The following is a 12,680-nucleotide window of genomic DNA, read 5'->3' on the forward strand; positions in this document are numbered from 1 at the left end:
TTTCAGGGTGTGATCTTGGGGGCTCAGCTGATGCTAGGGCACTGAAATTCTAGTGAAAGGGAAACATGTCCAAGAAAGGAAGTCAGGCTCCTTACTGTAAAGAGCAAAGCCTCCATCTGAAGGGCAATGGGAAAGGGGAATGCTTCTGCAGAGGAAAGCAAAAAGCATATTTCGGTCTGAATATCATTTCCCATTTTTCTTGGAAAAACAAGTGTTTGGAGAATAGAAGGCCAAAAGGTGGTACCTGGTGTGCTTGGAACCAAGCCCTGAAATTGGTGGCTCGTCGTGTTCACACTGACATTAGGCCTCAGAGAAGTTATACCAGGTTTCACAAAAACATAAGAAGGGGGCTGGGGAGTTGGCTCAGTAGGCAAAGCACCTGCTGAGCAAGCGTGAGTTCAGGTCTCTACTACCCCAGAAAATGCCAGATGCAATGGCATAGGCTGGGAGGTGGAGGCAGGAGGTTTTGGGAACCTGGCTAGCTAGACTAATAGGTGTCTCCAGGAACTAGAGAAGCAGAGGGTTACATAGCAAAATCTTGTTTCAACAAAACAAAACAAAACTAACAAAAGCAGAGGAACACAAAAGGAACTCCTATAAAACTGATCACGCAAACACCTCTAGCTACCCGGGTGCAACCTGGCCTCACTGGCTCAAACCTGAGGCGTAGCCACTTGGGCGTGTCAATATTCAGAGGCAGATTTAACATTGTTTCCATTTAGGGGGTTCCTTTCCTCTCAATTGACAGTCTCAGTGCACGCCTTTGAAAGTTACTTCTCTCCGTATCTTTGTTGATATGATGTATTTATTTTGAACACAGTAAAGATACATTGCTGCTTATTCAGCCTGATCCAGGAAGGAGAAAAGCTGTTCTGTAGATCCCTCCGACATGATGAGTAGGCAGGGATGGTTTTTCTCCCCCACCACCCCCCAGCACTTTCCAGAGCCACAGAAACAGACTGCATTTCTTAAAAAGCTTCTCGTCCCTGGGGTGCATCTGAAAGGCGATACAGTACAACAGACATATTTCTGCCTAGAAAGCAGAACTCCAGCAAGGTGGGCAGAACTGCTTGTAAACACAGTTCCCTCTCCCAGGTGGAGACTGTGCCTCCAGCAGGCTGCTCACAGGATGCTACAGAACGGTGGGTGGGTCCCTTTCGGCTCTGCATCAGAATAAATGCTATTTCTATAGAAAATAGAATTCAAGATAGCCATTCTTGTCACCCTCTGCTTAAGCAAGGGATTGCTGAATTTTCTTAGCCCTTCGTTGGAGAAGTTGAAATGTGGGAGGAGGGTCAATGGGGTGGGTCTGCTGCTTCGGGATGAATGACAGACAAAAGGTGGGGAGTGGGGGAGGCTGGGTGTCTTGCTCCCTGCCAGTGGCAGTGCCAGCAAGACGCTCCTCAAAGATGCTTAGCCATCACCTTGGGCAAGCTGGGTCTTCAAAGATCACCTCTGTCACCTTATATAGTCTTTGATGGAGTTTGCTGGAGTTCACAGGCCAGGATCTGAAACCTTCTCCAGCCAGCTGTCTCTACATACCTCTTTCTGCAACAGGATACTGGCAGCAGACACTAGTCTTCTCAGAGTGGCATGGTGGTTTTTTTTTTTTTTTTTTTCTCATGGGGTTCATATTCCTTTTATTTTGTCTGTGCATATGTCCCAGAGAGGCAAGGCCAGAATTCATCAACTCAGTCCCCAGCCATGAATTGCCACCCTGGATGTCAGCACTGGCTCTTAGAGCAGCTTGAACGCTCTCAGGCTGCCAGGGCTGGCTGGGCATTGACTGAGCAATGGGCCATTCTGTGCCTAGAGTAGTGTCTGGGTAGCACTGTGTTGAGACTACCCATACCTTGTCTTCCTTGAACTCCCAGTCCTGGTATGAGCATGGGAAGAACCCTCCTCCATGACACATGCCCGTGGGCCTGTCCTCCCCCTGTACTTTGGGGTGGGTGTCTGAGCTAACCCACTAGCACCGCCAAGCTGAGGACATTGAGACAGCAAGGGGCTCAATGGGCTGTGAGGACCTCCAGGTCATGCCAAAGCCACCAGACCTGTTTCTCCACCCTGTAAGTGGCGGGATGGTGACACTGGGGCTCTTCTGCCCTGGAGTTGAAAGATAGGCACAGTGCGTAGAGGGGCCTCACTGGGAACTGTCTCGGCTCCCAGTGGGACAAGCCCCAGGGTAGGGTTTGTGGCAGCAAGTGGACCAAGCAGTTTCTGCAGGAGAAGCAGACTGTGGCCACAGCCTAGAGGAAGCTGGGGAGAGGGAAGAAAGTAGGGCTTCCTACCTCACCTCTGCCCAGCACTATTCAGAGAGGCACTACCACCAGGTGCAAGGCTGGGGTCGGGGGAGAGACACCAGATGGGGGACACTTCCTCTAAAGAAAACCTTCCCAGGCAAGTTCTGTAGTAGTGGGACCTGTGTCTATGCAGGTGTCTCTATGTGTGTGGTATGTGTCCGTGTGTGCACTTAGGGTATGCCAGTGTGTGTGTGTGTGGTCGTATATGCATGTGCGCAAGTTGTATGTGCACCTGTGTGCCCGGAGGAGATAGGGTAGCCTTGAAGGACCAGTGGGACTTTCAGGCTGGGTCACTCACACAATCCTCTCAGGGCTGCCAATTGGAGCCTGGGTTGAGGTGGTTGAGCCCTGGGAGTTCGCTGGCTGTGGTTCTGGTCCTGGCAGTGGCAGCAGGTCAGATGGAGAGCCTGTTCCACACACAGCTTCGTAAGGTGGCAGCGTGTCCATGGAGACAGTGTGGAGGCCACTCTGGCCCTGGGTCCTCTGCTCCCATTGATGGTGGCTGTGGCTGCTGCCTGAGTCCAGGACGCCATTCAGTGTGGGGCAGGAGCCGGTCAAAGAGTAAGGTGGCGGCGCATCCGTGGGGACGTACAGCTGAGTGGCTCCTGGTCCCACGCACTCCTCATAGCTGTGAGAGAAGAGGTTTCATTCAGGGGTTATGGACCCCGAGACCTTAGGACAAGTGGAAGAGTCTGTTCTGTGTGCTGAGGCGCTGCCCTCACTGTGGAAGATGGCTGGCCTCACACATGCTGGCTCCTATGAGACTACACTTGTCCCCAGGGAGGACGATCTGACACACTTGAGACACAGGTTCTGCGTCGACTTTACCTCACATCCCGTGTGAACCCAAGCGAGTCTCTCTCTCTCTCTCGGGGTTTTAGATTCCCTGGAGCAAGAGCAGCCACTGGATAGGACCAGGCTGGGCACTGTGAACGGGCCAGGGGGCCAGGTAGGACCCCCTGAAATGTGTCCACTGCTGTCTTTGAGGTTTAGGAAGGAGCCCCTGGGGCCCCTGAAACCGCGGCTGTAGGGCTAAGAGCACCTGCTGCTTCTCCTAGCTCCCCTGGTGGGAGGGAAATGACATGTCTGCCAGACACAGGGTCTGCAGTGGGAGGAGATGGGACTCTGACCCCCTGCTCTAATGATGGTGACCGCGCCATCACTTCGCAGAGATGCCCTAGTGAAGGCTGGCCATGATAATTCCTGTCCCAGTGGATGGGGCTTGGAATCTGGGGCTCTAGATGCCCCACTCAAAGAGCAGAGGCCTAGTGTCCAGCCAGCTTCCTTCTATGCTCCTCTCTTGCCCTTAGCACTACCCCTGAGTCTCCTGGAGCACTAGAGGTAGCTCCTTCAGGCTCCACGGTCTATTTCTTTGTGCAGAGTAGGATGGGCCACCCAATTTGCTGGATTTCTCTTGGTAGGGAGAATGCAGTGTGCGTAGTTGAGGGCATGGTTCAGAGTGGGACCAGAACCCTATAGCTCCGGAGGGTGTGCCCTGAGGACAAGTCCACCTCCCTGTCCCCCAAGGAGTTCAGCTGCTTTAGCCTGTATGGGGAAGGAACTGGGGTGCCCCTCTGTCCTTGTGGCCATATAAAGTACAGGGCCAACAGAGGCTACTTTGATTGATGTAGGAGCTGCATAGGGGTGGAGTTTGTGAGGAGGTGGGGAGTCTCTGTGAGTCAGAGCTGTCTAGGTTCATATCAGACAGGAAGGAGTAGGCTGATGATAGCCTACCTGCCTGGGATAACTGAGATTGGGACCCGGATGGCCTAGGGCAAAAAGGGTTCAGAAGGCAGGGACAGGATTGGAAAGGCAGGGTTGCATGCATACCATTGACACCCAACAGATGATAGGGGCTAGCCAAGCTTGGGGACTCTGTGGCTGCCCCTGCAATGTCTGAGAAAGACTGATCTCGGGGTAGGCATGGATTCCTGGGGTCACGAATGGGAGCACCACAGATTTTCCCCCTAAATGGATACTGATTCTATGGTCATGATCTCGAACATCCCACCATCCCCATCCCCAGGGAGATCCCTGGAGGGACTTATAGGGGCTCCCCAAAACTGTCATGAGACTACCCCAAATCTACAGGACTCTCCTCCCCACCACCTGTCAGCCTGAAGATTCCAGCTGGTCTCTATAGTCCCTCCCGGTGACATTTCCTGAGTCATGTCCATCCTCAAGGGGACTTGCTTAGTCAGAGAGCAGAGGCTGTAACCATGCCCACTGGAATCCATTTGTATTTACACACGGGGAGCTGAGGTTCTTTCCGTGGGTGGGAGCTCTTTGGATCCAGAAAGCCCACATCTCTCCCCACCATGAGGCCTCCTTACCCTGGTGGAGAATCTGGGTACAGCTCCCTGAGCACTGTGCCATCCATGTCGCCGTCAGAGCTGATGTCCAAGGGCGGGCGCCAGTCCTCAGCAGGGCTACAGGCGTAGGGCATCCTGCGGCTGGAATGGCTGTGCATGTAACCGCCAGAAGCTGCAGAGAACAGAAGCACAGGCAGGGCTAGGGACTTCCTTCATGGTAGTAGTCTGTCTGAGGCTCGGAAGTCCCCACATGACCTCCCACCCCTTACCAGGTGCGGCTGCCTCTGCCATGAGCAACACCACCAGAAGGTGGGCACTGGGGGTTGAGTCACAGGGAGGAGACAAGGCTGGACCTATCCTGATGAGCTCCCAGGATGGATGGCAGCTTAGCCCAGGGCAGCTTGGCACTCACGGGGTGGTATGGGCTAAGCTTTGATAAGTTAGAACCCGACAGTGGGGGAAGAGACATGTGCTCAGCACACACGTGACTCCAGAGACTAGTCCCCACACCCCATACAGATTTCTCCTTAGTCTCGGTCCAACAGCAATGGAAGAATCTAGATCAGGAACCATAGCCACAGGTCCAATTCCAGGATTATTCATGGGGACCGAGAAAACACTCAGAGGAATAATTGCAGACATATCCATTCATATTGGCGGCTCCGCCCATCTGGCAGGCCTTATTCTATCCTCCACATTGTCTATATTTTTAAGGTTTTCTACAATAAATGCATATTACTTTTCTACTAGAAAAAAAAATAAACCCAATAACAGGCTGTACAAAGGAGCTGAGCCGAGATTTATTCCCCTTCAGGGTGTCGGCTGAAATATGGGAGCTTTGGAGCCGTGTAGGAGAAGAGAGCCAGGAGAGACGAGACAAACGGCAGAACAGAAGCTAGGCCAGGGCCACGGGGCAGCTGGAGCTGGGGTCCTGCACTGCCAGAGTTGTCCAGAGGAATCTCTGGGCTCCGGCAGGGTGGAGCCACTTGCAGAGTTGGAGGTTGCTGCACCTCCTTCTGCAACGCCTCCCCGCTCCCAGTACCCCAACTTTGGAACTGTAGTTCTCACTCTGGTTCCAAGCCTTGCCACAAAGACTCATGAAGATCGCTTCTTCCACGGCCTCTGTAAAACCTCCTTTGGTCTGGGTGCAGGTAGGGTGAACCACATACAGGCTCTGCTCTCGTGGATGTTACCCCTGTGACTGAGGCTGGAGGCATGGCTATGAGGGCAAGGAAGAAGGGGTTTCCCATGTCACTTTCCTGGTAGGGATGAGGAGACCTGGAGATGTTTCCCAAGGGAAGTGAACAGCTTTTAAGTCAGGCCTGGGCATCTTTAGATCTGTGGTTGGGCAACAGGGAAAGCATGATTGAAAGGGTGGATGCTGAAGGAGCAAGGCCAGGTGCATGGAGGGGGCAGGAGGTGTGGAGTGGGAGGAGCAGGAGGGCATGAGGGATGTACTGGGTCTACCTAGCACCATCCTGGGGTGAGGGATAGTTAAAGTGGTACCTGGACTCCTCATAGGAGCATCAGTCATGTCTGTCTGGTCCAAGCTCTACTCTTGTCTGCTAGGGAGAACTTAGCCCCTTGGGAGACTCGGGGCCTGGGCTGGCTGTCCATGCAAACCTGCTGACTTTTCTTCTTAATCCTAGCTAGTTTGCAGCATGTCATTAACTGGTCGCCTTTCTTCTATTGTGACAGATGACACCCCTCCCAGTGCTGTCTAAGGTCTGGCTTCTTGCTTCTCTCTAGACTTTCCCAGAGGAGCAACATCTAGGTCTGAAGGGCCCTTGGTGCCTAAGTGTCTGTTGGACCTCGCCCTAAGTCCACAGGTGCCCCTTTAGGACTGTGCAGGGGTCGGTCCGAGTGCACCCAGGTCAGCGACCAGGGCTCACATCTCTAATCTGCCTCTTGCAAGAGGACTGTCCCAGATCCATTGCTCAACTGCTCCAATCTCAATTTTGGATCAGCAAATCGGGGGTGAGGAGCAGAGCTAGCGACTCAAGACTGAGGAGAATTTTGCATCCATCCATCCATCCATCCATCCATCCATCCATCCATCCATAATCCATCTACCCATCTTTCCATCCATCCATTTCTCCATCCATCCATCTTTCCATCCATCCATCTTTCCATCCATCTTTCCATCCATCCATCCATCCATCCATCCATCCATCCATCCATCCATCCATCTTCAGGGTGGACCAGGATACTTTTGTGACCCCATGACAGAGCCACCCCCCCCTCCAGACACCTCCTTAAGTCAGTCACAGTGGCCAGAGCTCACCTTGGCCCTGCTCGTATTCTCGGTGTCGGCGCCGGCGGTGGCGATGATGGTGATGGTGGCGGCGGTGGTGATGGTGGTGTCGCTGGATCCGGGCCTGTCGGTCCCTCCTGATGCTTCCCACGATGATGGTAATGCAGGAGAGGGTGATGACCACACCTATGACAGCGCTTGCCACCAGCACCGGAGAGACCAGCAGGTGGTTGTGCTCAGAGCTCTCGGAGAATGTGGTGGGGTAGAAGTAGCTGGTGCGGTTGTATCGTGCTACTGCAGACAAAGAGAAGGGACACTGGGCTGGGTCCCAGGCCTGCCACATACCTTCCTCCTTCAACCCTGCCACCCTGGGAGTCATTTATCCCTAAATAAATGGAGGACAGTCAGGATCAGGCTTTTCATCTTGGTCGCTCCTGCTGTGGGAGAGGGGAGCACTAAAGGGGCTTCTGGTGCGTGCAGGTTACCTTCCTTCATTTCTTCTGGACCTCTGCTCCAGGAGCCCCACTAGTCACAGATAGGAAAACCCAGATAGGGCAATGGACCTGCTCAAGGCAGAGCTGAGGCTCAATCCCAAGAATCTTAGTAGTAGACGGGGACTCTTCCCAAAAGATGTCAGGTTGAAATATCTTTACCGAAGTCTTGAGAAGGGGTAAGTGTAGTGGCATTCATTTGTATTTTAATAAACAAAGCTTGCCCGAGGATCAGAAAAGTAAGACATCCACACTGACCAGCCTTGCAGATCCAGTAGCCACACTAATTTGCCACAGAAACCAGGCAGTAGTGGTTCATGCTCTTAATCCCAGAACTAGAGAGGATTATAAAATAGGAGGAGGCAGCTCTCACTTTCAGTCTTATTCTGAGATTCCTGGAGGCAAGATCGCTATTTTCAGACTGAGGTCAAGGTAAGAGCCAGTGGCTGACATCTTCACTTTTCTGGTCTTCAGGTTGCACCCCAATATTTGCCTCTGAGTTTTTATTAACGGCATTAATAAGGCAGAGTATAAGGACTTGGGGCAAGGGTCTCAGGGAGGGGTATAAATCAGCCATAGCAGCCACAGGTACCTGCCACATGGTGCAGGGAGAGCCACCGTTTTAGTGAGCACCACTGAATTCCTCCAGCTCACTGAGGGTGGTGGTGCAGGTATCCCTCATCAAGGCGGATGGGGCTCAATGCTGAAAGAGTCCATCCCATAGCTGACTAGTTACCGTGTGGCAGAGCTGATCTGGAAATGTGGTCCCCGCGTCCAGATGTCCCTCGCTAGCATCCCTGGCCCTTGGTGGGGACCTTTCCTGAGGTGTATCCCCAACCTCTGGACAACACTGGGGCACGGATTCTCAGACTTATTGAACCTCACGGGCATGGCAAGCATGACTGGAAGTCAGTTCGTTCCCGGACCCTGTTCTGAGCAGGGTTTCAACCTGTCTGCCCACGGCCCATGTTAGGTGCACCTGTTGACTAGAAGTGTAGGAGGTTTCCAGGCCTTGCATTTGATAACCCCTTGTGTCCTCCCCTTGTGATATACCCCCAAGCCAGGTATATCAAAGGTGCCTAATATGTGTATGGTGTGAGTGGATCCACATTTGAGACCAGATGGGAGAATGCCAGGGAAAGTTTTAGTTGCTTTGGAGGCACGAGGCTTCTGTCTGGGGGGGGGGGGAGCAAACGAGTGGAGTTTGAATGGTGACCTGCCTGGGTAGCTGCAGAAAGGCCTTTTAGTCCATGTGAGGGTCTCTACATCCTCCATTCAACAGTGACTGCTTTTCTCTTCAAATTCCTTCCCAGCACGTACCCTAAAGCCACACACTCAGTGCCCAGCAAAAACAGGTGGGTAAGGGAAGAACGGAACACACTGGGTAGCAGTTTTGGCTCACACCAGGAGCTTTGCGGCGTATTGCTCATCACCGGTAGGGGTGTGCGTCACTGTTATCCATGCCTGATACACTTTGATTGCTGAAGTTCAGTATTAAAATCTCCCCTGGTGGGATGGACACCCCATGGTCCTAGCTGGGCATGCATGCCTCTCCTTGGCCTCCATTTCTTGTGTGTGTATGTGTGTGTGTGCACGCACATGTGAGCATGTGGAAACCTGAGGGTGTTGCCCATAATCATCTTCTATCACTCTTCCACTTTATTTATCAAAGCAGGGTCTCTCAATCAAACCCAGAGCTTGCTGATACGGCCCCCATAGGCTCATGTATTTGAGTGCCTGGTCATTAGGGAGTCACACTACTTGGCAGGGATTAGGAGGTGTGGCCTTGTTGGAGTAGGGGTGGCCTTTGAGGAGGTGTGTCACTGGGGGTGGGCTTTCAGGGCTTCCAATGCTCAAGCCAGGTCCAGTGTCTCTTCCTCTCTCTTCTTGCTGCCTGCTGATTTGGATATAAAGCTCTCACTCCCTCTCAGCACTGTGTCCGCCTGCACACCACCATGCTTCCCACCATAAGGTTAATGTACTAAACCTCTGAACTGTAAACCAGCCTCAATTAAACGTTTTCGTTATAAGAGTTGCCATGGCTGGGTGGTGGTGGCACACGCCTTTAATCCCAGTACTTGGGAGACAGAGGCAGGTGGATCTCTGTGAGTTCAAGGTCACTCCGAACTACACGAGACCGAATCAGCCTAGAAGAGAAACAGAGCCAAGTGGTGGTGGCTCACACTTTTAATCCCAGCACTTGGGAGGTGGAGATGGGAAGTGATATGGCTGGGCAGAGAGAGGAATATAAAACAGGAGACAGGAGCTCAGCATTCAGTCTGAGGATTTATAGAAACAGGATCTTGTTTCCTTGTTTCTGAGAATTTCAAAGAGGTAAGAATTAGCAGCTGGCTGCTCTGCTTCTCTGATCTTTCAGCTTTCACCCAGTAATATCTGACTCCAGGTTTTTATTACTAAGACCAATTATAATTTGTGCTACAAATGAGAGAGAGAGAGAGAGAGAGAGAGAGAGAGAGAGAGAGAGAGAGAGAGGAAGTGCAAATCAGAGATTGGCTTCGCACTCACTTGGATGGGATAATCAGTGGGATATATAACACCAAGTGCTTCGGAGGGATGAGAATCTTATAAACTGCTCACGGGCATGTACACGCTATTGGCTGTTTTCTAAAAGCGCTGTGGTCCTTCCCTAATGACTAAACATGATTTCAGATGACCCAGTTGTCTCCTCCTCAGCATATGCCGGGAAAATGAAAACACATCTGTGCAAATTAATGTTCAAAACAATACCACAACACCCCCCAAAGGTGGAACACAGTTTCTTCTTTCTCAGTCTTTAGATTTCCCCTTAAAACCCACCCCCTCAGAGACCGCCAAATTTGGAGATTCAGGGGTGTTACCAGTAGATGTGGGACCTTTGGGAGGTGGGGCCTCATGTGAAATCTGTTAGTCACTGAGGATACGTCCTCCAGGAAGATTGAGAGTTTCTGGTGGGCTCTCTGCTCTGATCAGAGATCTGTGCACCAATGCACGTTCCCCACCACCGTCACCCACGTTGTGAGGTAGGGCAGTCAAGGAGTGGCTAAGGCTTCCCTATGGTATTTGCACTTGGAACTGTCAAAATCGTTAAGCTAAAGGAACCTCTTATTTTATAACATTAGTGGCCTCAAACACACAACCAGGGAAGAGTGACTTTACCCAGCCACAGAGCGTATAAAAAATGTGTGTTCTTCAAATGTCACTTATTGCGATCTCTCAAATCTCACTTACTCATTTGTTTACTTATTTATTATGACATTGTGTTGTTGGGTTCCCTTATTAGTATGTTAGCCCCTTGAAGACAGACTTCCTTCCCATCTGCCTTGCCTGACTCACTGAATCTGCACCTGGTCAAAGGCCAGGCACATAATAAATGCTCATTAAATATCCGCAGGATGACAGAATGAACCATGGTGGACTTGGTTGGCTCTTTGCTTTCTCTTAGGCTGGAATCCAGTTTCTCTTCTGTTTAACAGCTTGAATTTTAGACAAAGTGCCAACTTCTCACTTTAACTGTCAGCTATTGTTTTTCTTTTCTTTTTCTTCAAAATGCAGACAAAAGATGAAACACCCATCCACACACCCACCCCCACTCCAAAGGGATAATTTTAAAACTGTGTTGTCCGACCTCAACTTAGAGCAAATCCACAGCATGCTTTCCACCACTTCGTGTCTGTGCCAGTGACAGGCACTACTAATCCATCATGATTCTTCTCCATTTGGTAGTCTTAGCATCTTTTTCCACGCGGTACTCCATGCAATGACTTGAGCTGCCCAGAGCCAGTCATGAAATCTAGCTTTGAGCCATCAATCATTCAGCGTGATACAATACGCCGTGCTGTCCCTCCTAAACCGATGGTGACGCTCTTGCTCTCACCTTCAGAGTCAAGGGCAGAGACTGTGGTGTCTGGGGCTTAAGCTACGCAGGGGGACAGAGAGCTGAGGGCAAGAGTCTTGCTCCTAGTGGGGCTCTAGACTGTCCCGTCCTGAACCCATATGTGGGGAGCATTGGGGAGACACATTAGTCACACCCTGATTTAAAGCAGATGCACACAATACTAGAAAGCTGTCACTGTCAGGGATGCAGGCGCCTAGGCTGTAGACGGAGGTGTGTGTGTGTGTGAGTGTGTTCACGTGTGTGTAAATATGCCCTGTCGGCTATGCTCAGTGTGAAGATCCTACTGCCCAGAAGGAGTCAGCTCCAAGGGGCTCCTTGAAGATGTCCCTCCCTCCACCTTCCATGGCAGGAGATGAGAGCCATGCCTTGTCTGTGGACTCCAGGCTCATCATGGGTTGGGTGGCAGAGGGCATCATCTCCCATGCCTGCAGATAAAGCCAGTTGGCGCCAGTGTCTCTTGCATGGCTGGCTGGGACATTAATCTCCCAGTCACCATCACCCACAGAGGAGGCTCTGCTTTAAATTATGGGAGCAAGGCTCGCCATTTCCAAATGCAGGGCTATTTTATCAAGAAGATAAATTTGCCTGCAGAGCAAAACCATGACAGTCCCCCTTCAAACCTCTGCCTCCCTGTCCCCTGCACCAGCTGCGGCAAGAACAGAGGAAGAAGGCAGCTTTGTCTCCGCCCCTGACTTCTTTTCCAGGCAACTTCTCCAATATGCTCATGACCACACTAACACCACCTCACCATGTACACGATTCCCTGATGGGTCACCGTCCCTCAGGGCCAGCAGGAGTGGCAGCTGCTTCCCGAGGACCTACTGTGTGGCTCCACGAGACCATCTCATTTAGTTCAGTGATGGGGTCCCTAGGTGAGAAGTAACAGCCATCGGGAGATTAAAAATCCCCCCAAGGTTGCAGAGCACCACAGAAGGGGAGCTGAATCGATGGGAAGCCAAAGTTCCCTTGCTGGACATTCAGATGAAGGTGTATGGATACCAGGTGCTGTGTCCTGGGAGCCCATAGTTTCTCGAGAAAGGAAACTCTCTCCTGAAATGATGCTTGGCTTCATCTGGGCTACTTTCTGTGTTGTCAGGCTATGACCCAGGCTCACTCAGGCTGAGTTAGCAGAACATTGCTGGTGAGATACCAAGCAGGCAGGTACACACGGAAGAAGCAGTTGAACAGGGCTGGGCCATGAGCCACTGCTCTGTGGACGGTCACCTCTGGAACGGTTCCAGATCACCTGGAGACTTTCTGGACTGCAGAGTGGCACCCGTGGGCGACTTGCAATTGCTGACCACGCTGTAGCTTTCCCAGGGTGAGCATTTTCTATGCATGCACCAAGCAGGCAAAATATTCTCTGCACAAAGGTCTAGCTCATTTAATCGGGCTGTGGTCCCTAGAGGCGGTGTTGTCTTTCTG

The 12,680-nt window shown here is 51.7% G+C and overlaps 1 protein-coding gene across 1 annotated transcript in view; it reads right to left on the reverse strand.

Moving 5' to 3' along the window:
* Positions 1 to 835: 835 nt before the first annotated feature.
* Bean1 (brain expressed associated with NEDD4 1) overlaps positions 836 to 12,680 on the reverse strand; it is a 40,937-nt gene continuing 29,092 nt past the window's right edge. The window contains exons 3-5 of the mRNA XM_057753880.1: positions 6,900 to 7,163; positions 4,637 to 4,787; positions 836 to 2,931 (exon numbers count right to left, since the gene is read on the reverse strand). Of these exons, the coding sequence (XP_057609863.1) occupies positions 2,598 to 2,931; positions 4,637 to 4,787; positions 6,900 to 7,163 (749 nt within the window). The 3' untranslated portion in view covers positions 836 to 2,597. The remainder of the gene's footprint in view (positions 2,932 to 4,636; positions 4,788 to 6,899; positions 7,164 to 12,680) is intronic.

This window comes from Chionomys nivalis, chromosome 21 (genome assembly GCF_950005125.1).
Source record: "Chionomys nivalis chromosome 21, mChiNiv1.1, whole genome shotgun sequence".
Lineage (NCBI taxonomy): Eukaryota > Metazoa > Chordata > Mammalia > Rodentia > Cricetidae > Chionomys > Chionomys nivalis.